The sequence below is a fragment of the Acipenser ruthenus genome, chromosome 2 (assembly GCF_902713425.1).
Source record: "Acipenser ruthenus chromosome 2, fAciRut3.2 maternal haplotype, whole genome shotgun sequence".
NCBI lineage: Eukaryota > Metazoa > Chordata > Actinopteri > Acipenseriformes > Acipenseridae > Acipenser > Acipenser ruthenus.
The window spans coordinates 72,361,111-72,376,560 of NC_081190.1; the positions used below are offsets into that span (position 1 = coordinate 72,361,111).

The 15,450-nt window shown below is 39.0% G+C and overlaps 1 protein-coding gene across 3 annotated transcripts; it reads left to right on the forward strand.

Moving 5' to 3' along the window:
* The first annotated feature begins 128 nt into the window (after positions 1–128).
* On the forward strand, positions 129–15,108 carry LOC117409331 (ethanolamine-phosphate phospho-lyase-like). Of its 3 annotated transcripts, none has more exons than XM_034015206.3 (13): positions 129–326; positions 5,631–5,749; positions 6,375–6,534; positions 7,304–7,378; positions 7,495–7,588; positions 7,833–7,949; positions 9,759–9,841; positions 10,464–10,689; positions 11,178–11,332; positions 12,539–12,628; positions 13,431–13,561; positions 13,976–14,052; positions 14,488–15,108. In XM_034015206.3, exons 1-13 carry the CDS (start codon positions 268–270, stop codon positions 14,626–14,628), a joined length of 1,527 nt encoding a protein of 508 aa, XP_033871097.1. In that variant the 5' UTR covers positions 129–267; the 3' UTR covers positions 14,629–15,108. The 3 variants fall into 3 exon arrangements, with proteins under 3 accessions (XP_033871097.1, XP_033871100.1, XP_033871098.1); XM_034015209.3 differs by lacking the exon at positions 129–326 and adding an exon at positions 1,000–1,137; XM_034015207.3 differs by lacking the exon at positions 129–326 and adding an exon at positions 1,413–1,552.
* The last annotated feature ends 342 nt before the right edge of the window (positions 15,109–15,450 follow it).

Sequence of the window (15,450 nt, forward strand, 5' to 3'; positions counted from 1 at the left end):
CTTTGCTAGACTTCCACAGCCACATCTACCTCTGTCAGCATTTCAGTTGCTGTGCAAGGACAGTCTATGAAGTAATAAGGAGGCGGTATCAGGGGCGGAAGAGGTGTGTTTCAAGCACGTGTTAGATATGTTGGCACGTCAGTTATATAAACCGGCAGGACATTTAGTTTCTGTATATGAGCAAAACATATATATGTTAGGCAGCAATTGATTCTAATACGAACTGACTGCCAAACAAGCACCGTTGAGTCAAAACCTGAGTTTACCATGGCTACTGAATTTTTTAACAAAGACACAACCATTCAACTTAGGAAGAAGCACATTGGGTAAGACTAGATATAGGCTGTTTTTTGTCGTTTTTTTTTTTTTTTTTTTTTTTTTACATAGGATGATGCTGGTTTTAATTCTACCCGACCTTTTAGTTTTTGGTTGATATTTGATATTTCAAAAAGATGTAAGCACTTGGATTTTGGGATAGCTAACTTAAATTACTGGGTTATTTAAAGTGAGAAAAATTGTGAAAATGTTAGTTTCTATTAATATTTAGTATCGGTGTTCATTTGTGGTCAGAATAGTGTGTCGGCGTTTCTGTTCGTGTACATAGATAGTCAGCGGCGGAGGAATAATATCCGTGGAGCCGGGGCAACTGCACAGGGGCCCACGCACTCACAGGACCTTACAGGAGAAAGAAAGCTTGCAGGAAAACAAAACAAACAAACAAAAAAAAACGAAGTGATAATATTCTTAACATTTATATTTTCTGATGCTACCTAGCATCAGAAAATATGAATGTCAAGAATAAATATGAATGTCAAGAATATTATCACTTCGTTTTTTCGGGAGACCGCACTGTGTGGTTGATCCCCGGAGCCAGCATCGCAGCCGTTGTGTGTGCTGATGCGCCAGGGAGGCAATAAGCTGATCCCTGGAGCCAGCATTACACTTCAGTCATCAACACCAGACAGAAGGATATCTACATCATCAGATGGAAGGAAGCGCAAATGGATGGATCACATTAGTTTACTGTAAAGCTACGTTTTAGTTGGTGCTTATCTTGGCGAGAGCCGAGTTCAAATCAGCATGAAGTTTTAACATCTACTCTCGTGTAATTTTTTTATTTATTTCCCGTTTCATCAGGTACTGCTGCTCTTTTTTTATTTTGTACTTATTTAATTATTTTTAATTACTATTTTTTTTTTCTTCCTTGGTAACTGACTTTGCATGGAGGCTGCTATGAGGCACTGCTTCGTTGTTTCTTTAGAACTCCGCGACCACTTGTACTTTAGCTTCGCTGTCTTGATCTCTTGGAAGGTTTGGGGTTGTTTGTTAAGCATTCTTTTGCAATTCTATTGTGTGCACGATTCTTCCTGTAGTTTAGGCGGAAGCTGTTAACGGGTGCTGCTGGGTACCAAAATAAACGAAAGCAAATGAACATGCCTCTGTCTGATTTGGGGGGAGGGGCGCGGAGGCGGACGGATTGGTGATTACCTTGTGATTTAAAAAGAGTAGTATTATTGAAAGTAAACATGCACGCAAAATGCAATTCAAGTAGGTGAGTAGAAAATTCTTATTACATGTAGTCGTATACACTTTCATACATGCTAACATTATGAGAATAACAAATTGTTCAATATTGAACACCTGACTTGACATGTTTTGTGTTTATAAAAGTAAAGGTCGGGGCCCACAATAAGGTAATGGGGCACATCGTTCTCTTTCTCTGTCACTGCGTGTTGTGTTATATTTCCTATAATTTGTTATATTGCCATACAGAGGGCATTTGCATGCAAACGGTTGCAATACATAAAGTAATGTATCAAAACGTGCATGCATTGTTACATTAACACATTAGTTAGGCTACACACTGACTTTTTATCTATCATGGCTTGTGCAAATCCAGCTGGCTACTTTTTCTAACTTCAATCACTTTAAGAAAAGTGTTATTTTCAGGTAAGCAGCGCTATGCGCATGCCTAAACAACTTATGCTAAGAAAGCAGGGAAGTGCCCATTGAAGTCTGGTACGTTATGCCATTTTTGCTTGTAATTTTTTTTTTTTAATTAATTTATCGTGCGAGTCTTTTACATCGTTAATGTAATTAATCATTTTTCCACCATTATGAAAAATAGTATGTTCTTTTACATCATTTAAAATTAAATTCATCATAATGTAGCGATCCGTGCATTTGTGTTTATGTACTGTATTCCGCCATTGCTTGTTTACCTTTGTTTGTGTGTTCCCGTACCATGTGACCTGCGGTGTTTGTCTGCCCTGGTCTGTTCTCGTTGGTTGTTATTTGTGCGTCCTTGTTAGTGGTGGTGGTTGGTTGTCTGTCTGTCTGTCTGTTCGTTCCCATTGGGCCTGGTGTATGGCTGAGGGCCAATGGGATGTGTCTGAAGCCTGGGCTAAACCTATAAGAATTTGTTGCAGAGCTGTTCATGGGGTTGTTGTGCTGGTTGCTGTGTTCCTGTGCTGAGAGGGCGTCCAGGGAAATAGAGAAAGGATTTGGAAAAAGGAACCAGCGTCGCTCTGTTTTCTGTCTCCTGTGAAATGCTACATTGGTGTTAGTAGTGGGATTTGGTCGAATCCATAAGCGTCAAGCAGGAGCAGTTAGGAGACAGGAGATTGACCTGTGGATCTGCTACAACTTCACCCCATCCCAGTCCCGATGGGATGGCGAACTGGAAGACCTCCTCAGTAGCTTCGAGGACCAGGATTGGTGCTATCTCTGCGTGGAGTTCGGGAACAAGTTGGCATGCTGCCCCTTCCAGGAGGAAGAGGAGGTACTACCTGCCTGAAAGTGGAGGATGGACAGCCGTTCCCGGAGGCAAGCAAGGGAGCCGGTGCTGTCCACAGCGTCCGACAGGAATGTGCTGCCTGCATGAGTGCCCGAGAGAGAGGTGCTGCCAGCCAGAGTGCCGGAGAGAGAGGTGCTGCCACAACTGAAATACCCCGCACCCCTGCCAGCTACATGGCAGGAGGGAAGCTGGGACTACTTCTTGGGCATTATGGAGGTCTCACATTGGTGCTCCAAATGCGGGAAGTGTGGGCACTTAAGGGTGAACTACCCCCTCTGTATTTTGTGTGGTGGTCAGCAAGAATCGCAGAATGCCATGTGCCACCAGTACCCCCCCACCCCCCCCCCCCCCCCCCTCGAATCCTGGCAAACACCAGCCCTTTCAACAGGTGCGCTCTGAGAGCTGAGCAACAGCAGAGAGTGGGAGCAGCGACGGCCACCAGTACAACCCACGGAGAGGGAGGTGCTGTCTATCCGCCCAACTGCCAGAGAGAAAGGAGCCATCACTACACGCGCCAGTAAAGGGCGCGAGTCAAGAGTATCGCATCAGTGGAGAGCGGAAGCGTCGGCTGCCGCAAGTACCATACCCCCATCAAGGTGGGGAGGGGAGGTGGTAGATTATGGCCAACTGCTGCATTGCGCCCTGCTGGCTTTTTGGGGACAAAGACGAAGGTGGGGGCAGTGTAGCGATCCATGCATTTGTGTTTATGTACCGTATTCCCTGCTGTTTGTTTGTGTTTGCATGCTGTGTGTGTTATTCCCTCCCCGCTGTATTTTGCTATTGCTTGTTTAACTTTTTTGTGTGTGTAATTCCCATTCCATGTGACCCGCTGTTTGCCCTAGTCTGTTCTCATTGGTTGTTATCTGTACGTCCTCATTGGTTGTTGGTTTGTTTGTCTGTCTGTTCCCATTGGTCCTGGTGTGTGGCTAATGAAGGCCAATGGGATGTGTTTTAAGCCTGGTAATCTCTTTGCATAAGGGGGTGGGCTAAACCTATAAGAAGGCGGGTTGTTCTTGTGCTGGTTGCTGTGTTCATGTGTTGCCGGCAGAGCTGTGGTCTCTGGTCTGGGTGCTGAGAGAGCGTCCAGGGAAATTAAAGAAAGGCTTTGGAAAAAGGAACCAGCATCTCTGTTTTCTACCTCCTGTGAAATGCTACAATATTTTCCTGTCTTTTACATCGTTGTTAATATAATTTCATATTTTTTCCACCAATTAAGAAAATAGGCTAGTACGCAAATATTTATCATATGCAGGACATTGGGTCTTGTATGTTTTTTTTTTTTACTTGTGTAACTTTGAGATGGACTTCTCATTTTGTCTTGTTTGTCGTGAATTATTATTATTTTTTTTTGAGAAGTTGATTGTCTGTTTCCAGTTTAAGTTTGCAAAAAAAGAATGCATAATTAATGGTAAATGAACCTCTGTTTTGACACTATTGGTGCAATCGGCAACCTAATTTCTTATTTGATTATCCTATAGCCATTTATCAATGGTAATCGATGCATAGACGTTTTATTTTTCAAAATAAAAAATACACATTAGTTTTAACAGAAGATCCAAAAAAATAAAAACTGTTGTGCATAATAGTTCAACAAAAAGGCACAACTTGCATTCAAATTAGACCACTTCGTTTTTATATATATATATATATATATATATATATATATATATATATATATATATATATATATACACAATATAAAAATAAAAAATACAAAGGACTTGAGTTTAACGACTGAAAATGAGTGTGCTGTCCCAGTTTCTGTTTGAACAGATGACACTAACAACACATATACAGATATTAATCGGTCTGCTTACTGTACATGTAGTATTCAAAGTACATTTCTTCATGTGTGTTTTTAATTGTATTTGCATCAGTACTTTGTAAAAACAAATTCTAATTGCAGTAGAAGTACAGAGATGTATCCATTACCAAATGATCTTCAATGGCTATGCGTGGTTCTGTACTAAGACAATGGTAGCACAAGGGCAGGTACAATGATCCACTTTTAGAATGATACCACAGTGGTAACATTTTTAAACTTAGTTCATGAACCAATACACTGTAGTGCTACAGTAGTAGGTTAACTGTAACGTACTCTAGTTGCTCCCAATCCATTGCTGCTAGGGTTTCACATAAAAGGAAAACCGTACTTGGTTACTGGTAACTTTCCATTTACCTTTTTGTTTGAATGCACTTTTTCATTGAAAGTCAAAGACTTTCACTGATTTAGCACTGGGCTGCATAGTTTGTCATTTTTAAAAATGTTTTTCATTTCACTCAAATTACTGCTGATAGGTTCCAATGGGGGTGTAACTTTTATAACTGGTCTTATGATTCCCATTTAAAACTTCTCTTCAAGAGAAACTAAATGTCATGGTTACTCAACTAATGTATTCTTGTTGCTTAGTTTCAGTCCTCACTTTAAAACTCAGCAGTTAAAAGCATCCATGTCGTTTCTCAAACATATCTTATTTCCAAGTACAGCTGGCACAAAGTGTAACCATTAACCTGACCAAGTTAAAGTAAGATACCAATTTTATTCTATGTGATACTTCTTCCCAAATCCATTAGGGGAAGAGTGTTGCAGGTAAGTGGTTATACTCTGGTGTACCAGCTGTACTTTGAGAGAAGACGTGTTTGAGAACCTTTTTGAGGCCACAGGGCTGATTTTAAACTAATGAGTTTCTATAAAGTCACCAGGATATGATGACTGAAACAGAAAATGATATTCTATCAAAAATAGAAGATTAAGTAAATTACTAGTTCATATCTGTATCAATTAGCACTTTTTTTTTTTAATGACCCTGCAATAATGTTTTGGTCACTTCAGGCCTTCCTGCAAGGTGTTCTTTGCCAAGGATCCCATTAAGATAATCCGTGCCAAAGGACAGTACATGTATAATGAGAAGGGTGAAAGGTACCTGGACTGTATCAACAATGTTGCGCATGGTAAGAACCTGAATATATAGCAAGTTTTTATAATTATTTAATCTTGAAATATATATTTAAATGGCGGTCTGTATTAAATGGCTCACAACCTCAAATGGCTTAGAACACAGGGTGTTACCTATCCTTTAGTACTAATTGATCTTCATAATGCAGTGGCGATGATTGCATAAGCTCAGCCACAGGCTTAATGTATCTCAATTGTATGAAAACCTACACACTGGTTATCCATTGTAGTACCCTATCAGCATTGTTTCTTTTTACTGGATCAGGAAAACCCTACTATATTTGTTCCATATCCATGATGTTGTCTTTGCTGTTTTTAATAGTTTTGCTTGGGTTTTAATTTAATTTATAATTTATATTCTAATGTAACTTCAAAAGCATGTGCTTCTTTGTGTGTGTGTATATACACTGTAATATCAAACTATTTGAACACTACTGTTTGTCAATAGTTCTGTGAATCCAGTGCTGTCTCAGAAGATGTGTATACTGTACAATTACACTGTTAGTTATTTAACAAACAGGATTTTCACACACATTTCTAATTGTTCATACTATCTATAACTAAGAAAATGGGAGCCTAAGCAGGACAGGGTGTTTATCTTCAGTGTTGTTTGTTATTCAGTGGGACACAGCCATCCATATGTGGTGAACGCTGCAGTCAAACAAATGGAGCTGCTGAACACCAACTCTCGATTCCTGCATGATAACCTGGTCCAGTACGCCCAGCGCCTCACAGCCACCCTGCCAGAGCAGCTCTCCATCTGCTATTTTGTGAATTCGGGGTATGTCCTTGCATGCTTCCTGTGCTTTCTGTCATTTTATGCTGTAAAACGGCAGTTGACAGTGACAGTAAGGGCCACATTTTTTAAGTATTTACTCCTGTTTTTTGGATGGAGAGAAATATCTGTTAATATGAGAAAGCTAGAAACAAACAAGTAGGTACTATGGTACAAGGGTTAAGGACCCTCAAGCTGTTTGTTTCTCATATGGGAACATATTGCCATGATTACTTTTTTGTTATCCTTTCAAAAAATAAAGTAGGAGTTGATTTAAAGCATGAAGGAAAAACTTTGAAAATGTGGCCCAGAATGTCTAAAACCTACATTGGTAATAAATTGTGATGCATTTAGAATTTAGAAACAAAGGTTTTTCTAATAAGGACAGGACTTGTATTAAAAAGAATCAGTGACTCTAACTAGTTAAAACCAGTCGAGATGTATTTTAAAATCAAAATCCATGCATAGGTATTCATTAATTGTTTGTTCAATTTTGTGAATCTTCTCTTTTATTTTGGATTGCATGGCTAAGAATTTTATTTTAGCTTTTGTTTCTGCATTTCCTGTGTTAGGAATGCATGAACTAAAATTTGCATTTACAGATTGTTCACATCTTCAGCCCAATAGATTAGTCATGAATTCACACTAGGAGTTGCTCAATACACTAATTGTTTGTATTGATTTAAAGAAACCCAGCTTTATAAATTAGCAATTTCAGACAGCCCAGTAGGTTTTCCTGGCTTTTGGGTCCTGGCTAATTAAACACTCTTTGCAGCTCTGAAGCTAATGATCTTGCCCTTCGACTGGCTCGACAGCACACTGGTAATGAGGACATCATAACGCTCAACCAGTAAGTGCTAAAAAAAACTCTTCTGAACCTTCACCTCTTCTATTTTCACCAGGAATACTACTACATTTTATCATTAAAAGCTAATTTTAACCTCTTCTAACTTTCTGTTTTTCAAGTGCGTACCACGGTCATGTGTCGTCCCTGATTGATATCAGCCCTTATAAATTCCTTCAGCTTGGCAAAAGCGCAAAGAAGGATTTTGTACATGTGGTGAGTGTTTAATGACATCAACATCAAATACCTTAGATGCATAATGGGTGGCATGCGATGAGGATTAAAACAATTTGTAATTCGAGATGCAGGCTTGTGTGCACTATATATACTTATTGTGTGGTGTGTGTTGGTGTTGGTTTTCTTCTTTTTTTTTTTTAATGGTCTCTCACAATAAGTTGAGAGTAAAAAAGCTGTTCAGATCTGCAATACAGAAACAACTGATTTATTTGTTCTGTTTCAGGCCTCTTCTCCTGATACCTATAGAGGGCAATTCAGGGAGGACCATCCGGACCCTGCTACTGCTTATGCAGATGAAGTAAAGGATATTCTACAGGAAATCCACAAAAAGGGTCGAAAGGTTTGTTTTTATTTATTTATTTATTTTTTTACTCCTACAGCATTTCTTTGTAAAAGCCACAGATGCTGCATTCTCTGCAGAAAAAGCAAAGACCAATTTATATATTTACATAAATATACTGAGCATCAAAAGAAACTTTTCACTATTATAACATTTATTTTTGAAAAAAATAAGGTATATAAATGATGGACATTGACAATGTTGTTGGTTTCTTTTTAATCACTCGGGATCATTCATCCTTGACCATGGCACGCTAAAACTGATGTTGTTCAGCTGCCATTGTCTGTTCCTTTGCATTACATATCTAACTGCAGACACCTTCCACATTCCACCCCTCCAAATTTGGTGTCCCTTTTTCACTCGCATGTCAATATATGTTCTTGTACTTTTTGTTTTTCTCAAACTTGATTCATCCTCCCTTAACATTCCTAACCAGTTTTGCAGCAATTGGTATCAACTCCACCAAGCAAACCTACTGATAGCACCCGCCGCCCCTCACCCCATTTAAATGTGTACAAATTTTGAAAACCCCTCAAGCTCTATAGTCACACTTTTTAATATTTAAGCCAAATCCTTCCATTTAATTAGGGTTGGATTCTCAGCTGCAAACTGTATACTACCTTTTAATATATAGTATACAACAAATACTTTCTAAAAAGCCTTAGAGACCTTTCCTGGAAACCAAGCATGTGTTCCAAATGTCCAAAAGATGAGCTCTAACATTAGAAGAACCTAAAGGTGCACAATCACATCTATTGCTTTTAAGGAGCTATTAACAAGAAATATAATTTAATCTTCTGTAGTTCAAATCAATTAATTTTGAATTGCAAGTAAACACTGCACGACAGTGCTGTAGCCCCAGAGGCTCCTCAGTGACATTTTGAGTGAAAAGTAAATTGAAACTATAAAGACAATTTTTAATAACGTTTTTATATGAAGCAGTACTGTTTTGTGTGTCTCTGCAAATCCTCGATTGAAAATCGGATAAAGCCAGTGAAGTGTGACAGTGCAACTTTAAATGGATCTTTTTCAAGTTGGCTTTTTTTTTTTTTACTTTTTACTAATGTACAGTTTTTTTTCTCTTCTCTTTTTCCCCACTCTCTGTTTTTGCAGGTGGACCCAATGTGAAAGGCTTGTGCTAAGGGCTAGCGAGTGTCATTAACAGACACCCTGTGGGGGTACCACGTGCGGATTTGCTGCAGTGTACAACCCCCAGGTGTTGTGTAACTTCTTTACCAAGGCCACAGACGCTCCAGCTAACCTTATTTCCAGGAAGAAGGCAGCGGGCTAACCTTCTTTCCAGGAAGAGCTTGTTGAGTTGGTCTACATGACGCAGATGTTCACTGGGCAGGGATATTCAAGCTTTGTGGGAAGCCAGTGTGATAGCTAACCAGTTTAAAACAGACACGCTGTGAGGACATTGCCAGTAAAGGCTGTATTGCATAACAGTGGTCTTTTCCGAAACAAATGTAAGATTTTTCTTTTCCTTTTTTTTTTTTTTATAGCCCACCTGGCATGCATTGTGTGCAGTGACTGTATAACTGTATTTCCCTTCTCAGCTGCTTTTAACTACCAGTAGAGTTGTCTTAAGTGATTTTTCGTCCAGGGTGGAAGTTGTATAATTCCTTGAAGACCCCGGAAGAAGACTTGAGAGAGCGTCCGTTTTTCAGGTGGCCATTTGCATCGCTCGCTAGCAGTTGCTGAAGCTTTTCTCCCCCCCCCTCCCCCCCCCCCCCCCCAGCCCCATTTGCAAGCTCTTTTGTCGTTCAGGTTTGCGATTTGTATTTGATGTCACCTTCTTTTATGTAGATTGCTGCCTTTATTGCTGAGTCCTTGCAGAGTTGCGGAGGTCAGATAATTCCACCAGCAGGCTACTTCCAGAAAGTGGCACAGTACGTACAAAATGATTGTGCACTCTTTAGATACACTGCTTAATTCTTAGCCTTTACTTCCAATCTTTTATAAAAAATCAATAGCTTTGGCAACTGTTTTGTTGACCTTTGACATGCTGGAGCTGAGGTACATTGTTGAACCAGTATGTGGGTAAGCCCAGCATTGAGATCAACCTGTGCTGAAGCCAGAAAGGGATTCAGTCACTCAAGTGCTCCAGCACACTCTACCTCTACCTCTTACATTTGTTCGTCATGTATGGCTTTAGTATGGCTTGCTGTTTCTGAACTATAATTTTCCCAGTTTTGATAGAAGCAGTACCTTCTAAAGTGGGTACCACCACCTGTTTATACCGTTTTTGGTATGCCTATGCTTAAATCAGTTTATTACCAAAACCTAGAGCCCCCAACACTGCAAAACAATATTGTTAACCCTAAGAAGTTCCATGTTTTAGTTCATATTCTAATAAATCTTAACAAAAATAATGTGATACATAGACGCCAACAGGTGGAGATGAATTAATTTCCTATCCATCTGGATTCTGTGATATTCTCCCTGTTGTGTGACTAGGGTTTGCTGTTGGGTCCAGTAGACGGGTCTGTAGACTCTTGCTCTTGTTTCCAGGCACGTGCGTAAAGCAGGAGGAGTGTTTATAGCAGATGAAGTACAGGTCGGCTTTGGTCGGGTCGGGAAGCACTTCTGGGCCTTCCAGCTTCAAGGGGAAGACTTTACACCAGACATTGTCACCATGGGGAAACCCATCGGTAACGGTCACCCATTATCCTGTGTGGTCACCACCAAGGAAATTGCTGAATCCTTCATGTCGTCCGGGATGGAGTACTTCAACACAGTGAGTGTCTGTCAGCCATGGTAAAGTGCCACTTTCATTCTAAATGGTACTGTTGGGGCATAAATGAGAGAAACTGACATTAGAAAGTGCAAAATGTATTTGTGCCAACACAAACTGTGAAAGAAAGATAAAAGCCTAAGATATATTTCCTAAAGCTGGTCATATTGGTTTAACTAACAGTGCATATATATATATATATATATATATATATATATATATATATATATATATATATAAAAAAGAAAATTACCCCAGCTCTTGAAAATCACATTAATGACCAGATATACCAGAAGAGGTTAAAGAGGTGTACACCCCCTGTTGTATTGGCCTATAGAAATTACATTTTCAGTACACCCCTGTGAGATAAAACCGTATGTGATCGGGGGCGGGGAATGTATACAGTACAGAAAACTGGGGGACAAGTCGCTACTGGACACCAAGTTATGGATATTTATTTTTTCCAACCTTGATATTAATTTTACTTTCAGTTTGGAGGGAACCCAGTGTCCTGTGCAATTGGGAATGCCGTTCTGGATGTCATTGAAAAACAGGACCTTCAGGGAAACGCAGACAAAGTGGGGAATTACTTAATCGAGCTGCTGAACGAGCAGAAAGAAAAGCACCCTCTTATTGGAGACATCAGGTAAGCAAGCCGAGCCTTGCCAATTTGACTTGAGTTTTTTTATATTATACAGCTTGGTAATGCTGGCAGCTGCATCACATGTTTTTATATGAATAGTTTAGAAGATAATCCACTAACAGTCCCAAGAGGCAGCACTGAGATTATTTGTTTATTTAGCAGACGCCTTTATCCAAGGCAACTTAGAGACTAGGGTGTGTGAACTATACATCCGCTAGAGAGTCACTTACTCGCCCAAAAGACGGAGCACAAGGAGGTTAAGTGACTTGCTCAGGGTCACAGTGAATCAGTGAGCGAGCTGGGATTTGAACCGTGGACCTCCTGGTTACAAACACTTTTCTTTAACCACTGGACCACACAGCCTCTGAGATGCCTGTTCTGTTTTTGCAGTCCCAGTTTGCTTGGTTGGGAATACACAGTGGCTTGCAATTTTTGAGATTGATACTATACTGCTATTAACAGACTAAAATTTCCCTGGTCCATATGTGTGGTGTGTTTTTTTTTTTTTTTTTTTTTTTTTTTTTTCTTCTTTTTTTTTTCATGTTTCTCCTAACTGACTGAAGCAACACAACCGAATACACCAACATTATTTGTTTATTTAGCAGACACCTTTATCCAAGGTGACTTACAGAGACTAGGGTGTATGAACTATGCATCAGCTGCAGAGTCACTTACAATTACGTCTCACCCGAAAGACGGAGCACAAGGAGGTTAAGTGACTTGCTCAGGGTCACACAATGAGTCGGTGGCTGAGGTGGGATTTGAACTGGGCACCTCTTGGTTACAAGCCTGTTTCTTTAACCACTGGACTACACAGCTTCCTGGAGGGTCTTATTATTATTATTATTATTATTATTTATTTCTTAGACGCCCTTATCCAGGGCGACTTACAATTGTTACAAGATATCACATTATTTTTTTACACATTATTTTTTACATACAATTACCCATTTATACAGTTGGGTTTTTACTGGAGCAATTTAGGTAAAGTACCTTGCTCAAGGATACAGCAGCAGTGTCCCCCACTGGGGATTGAACCCACAACCCTCCGGTCAGGAGTCCAGAGCCCTAACCACTACTCCACAGGGGGTTGGCTCCAGAGGAAATCTGTCGGTGTTAGACAATCAAACCCTCTGCTTAACTACACTTTTTTCATAAAGGAGTAGAATGGCAAACCAGGCATCTGTGAAACTGTGTCCTGCTTTTCAGGGGTGTTGGCTTGTTTATTGGTGTGGATATGGTGACGGACCGAGTGAAAAGGACTCCTGCCACTGCTGAAGCACAGCACGTCATTTACAAGTATGTATTCCATTGAAAACTACCTTCTGTGCTCAGGTGGGCCTTATTTATGTATCCTTACCATAGACACTTCCACCAAGACAATGAGGTCTATCCAAGGTTGAATTCTGTTTTAAACAATCTTTGCTTACCAACATTATGAAAAACATACTCTCAACAGTCCATGAATGGTCTCAGTTGTGTATTCATGTAAAATGCTAGGAAAGGCCTTATTTAATTGATTTAAATTGCCAAAAATGTTTAGAATCAATTTAGATCTTGTACAGTAAAACCTGCACAATCCGTCATTTGTCCCAAAATACTGTTCTGGGTTACTGTAAAAAATGGAATGCCGGTGGGACATGTGACTTTATATATATTATATTATACAGAATGCTGGTATGTAGAGGGGCTGGATTAGAAAGGTTTTTACTGACGTCAACCTCGATTTACTCTAAATAAGTTTAGTCAGTGCTGAATTCCAAGTGGGCCCAAGGAGATAAAATACATACTTTTACCATTCAGACAATTGCATAAAATGTTGCCAACTGAGAGCAGCCCCTGGTTGCTAGTTTTGAGGAGGTAGAAGGGGTGTAATATCCATAACGCCTTGACATTTTTCAATAAATGTTTTTTATTCAGAAATCTACTGCAAGTATCCTTTTGGCCTTTTCCATTCATACTGGATAAACTTTTATGTAACAAGCTTAATCAAGTTGTGGGTGTGGTGGGTGTGGATTATTTTTTTTTTTTTTTAACCCGTGTGAAGCACAAACTGTTCTAAGGAAAATGATACTGATGCAACACTATCTCTGTTTTGCAGGCTTAAAGAACAGAATATCCTCCTGAGTGCAGACGGTCCTCACAGGAACATCTTGAAGTTCAAACCACCCATGTGCTTCTCTGAAGAGGACGCCAAGTTTGCGGTGGATAAAATAGATGAGATTCTAACAGGTGTGCTGGACAGTTCTGACCAATCCAAGCTGCCTTGTGAAAGTTAACCAGGGGGAATTTATCAGTCTGCCATGTTTACACTACACACTATGCTTTTAATTCTACTTTTACTATGCTCTACTGCACTTCCTGTGCTGTTGCATGGCAGTAAACTTTATAAGGGAGTTTACAGGTTCAGAGTGTATTGTATGTACTTCTTGTCATTTATTAGCACATATTCTGTATCTGCAGGGGCTAATGCCTTTCCCATGGAGTACAATTAGTTCATATTCTTTAGTTTGTTTTCATCTGTTTGGTCCTATTGACTGTTTTTAGTCACAGCTTTGCTTGAATTCTGTAGCGTAGTTTTATATGAATTCTCATTCATAAAGTGAATTCAACAGTTTAGTATTTACATTCATTCTATATTTACAGCTATTGAAAAGGCAACCATGGTGAACACAGATAATGTGGAATCCATTGCTGCTGAAAATGGAGCTTGCAAACGGAAGGTAAGGGCAATCGCCATTTCCAAAACTTGTTTTATGTGGACTGAAGTTTGAATGTAGCATACTTACAAAAAAAAAAAAAAAAAGTTAAGGCAGAGTGTGGTTAAGTCTAAATATATTTTGCACAGCTAGTTGTGTAGCACTACATTGTCACAAAAAAATGAACTCTGAATGCTTTGTCTCTGCCATTCAGAAGCCAGCACTTCATGCAGTACAATTTCCACTGCCCATGCTGCAGTAGCTTTATACTTGACCCTTAACTGGAATAAACCTTGAGGGCCAGAGTTGTACACCACGTAACTGGATTTAAACAACACCATGTTAAGCTCCAATAAATTATTTAAACTGTAACTTAACATTGTCAAATTGTACCAAAGTTACATGTTTTTAGACTTCTCTATCACAAATGCACTTACTGGTAACTTTGCTGATTTGCAGATGGCTTCTTATGCTAATGAACACAGCAGTGAAGAAAATGGACACCATGAACACATACATGGCAATGGAGCCGCATGCGGACAGCACATTGTATGTTCCCATGACAGCCATAAAGTGTCTTGCAAAAGAATTAGAACATAATTCAATACCTAAGAACTTTTTAAATGTTACTGTCAGTGAAAGTATAAATGCATGTATGAAGTAAAGAATGCCTAACTTTTTACAAGATGTAAGATGCATTTAATTTTAGAGCAACATGTATAACATCAGTGTAATTATTTCCATGTTTTAATGGTGTTACAATATGCAATTTGACATTAAGTTAATACATTTGTTTTAATATAGAACAAAATTATTGTAATTTTAAACTTTGTTGCATCTAATTGGAAATGAGTTATTAGTTTATGTATTTTACATAACGTTTTTAAATTGTACCTTCCATATAAACTCCATAATCCGTTTACACAATATGTCCAATAATGTCATAACAAATATATGCCACAAAAAAAGTTATTTAATGGTTTTTGAATAAAGATGTGTTCATTTTTATCTGTGCTAATTTTCAATCATAAATGAGGGCATTCTTTCAATTTCAGTTTGAAGAATAAAGCTGAACTTCTATGTAGCTGTTCATTTTATTTCATTTTAAATGTAATATTGATCCACTGGATCTTACATTTTCACAGTGTTTCCAAGGATGTGACCCCTTTTTTTTTTTTTTTTTTTTTTTTTTGACACTCTGCATTTGACAAAATTGCAATGGAAAACTTAATCGCTATATTTGAATTCTGGCCCACCAAAACCGCTACAGTCTTCTATGGAGGTAATAAAATGAGATGCATACATGCATGTACTGTAAAATGTTGCATAAAGTGTATAAGAACTCTAAAAATATATAATGAAACTAGAATCCTGTATTCTGGTATCTGCAGCCCATTACCTTGTCTGAAAACTAGTGCAGGC

Bases quoted from the DNA above. Each gene is read 5' to 3' on its own strand.
- LOC117409331 (XM_034015206.3), top strand. From the start codon at position 268: ATGGCTACTGAATTTTTTAACAAAGACACAACCATTCAACTTAGGAAG. The intron at 7,379-7,494 runs GTAAGTGCTAAA...CTGTTTTTCAAG, and splicing joins GACATCATAACGCTCAACCA to TGCGTACCACGGTCATGTGT. The intron at 11,333-12,538 runs GTAAGCAAGCCG...CCTGCTTTTCAG, and splicing joins CCTCTTATTGGAGACATCAG to GGGTGTTGGCTTGTTTATTG.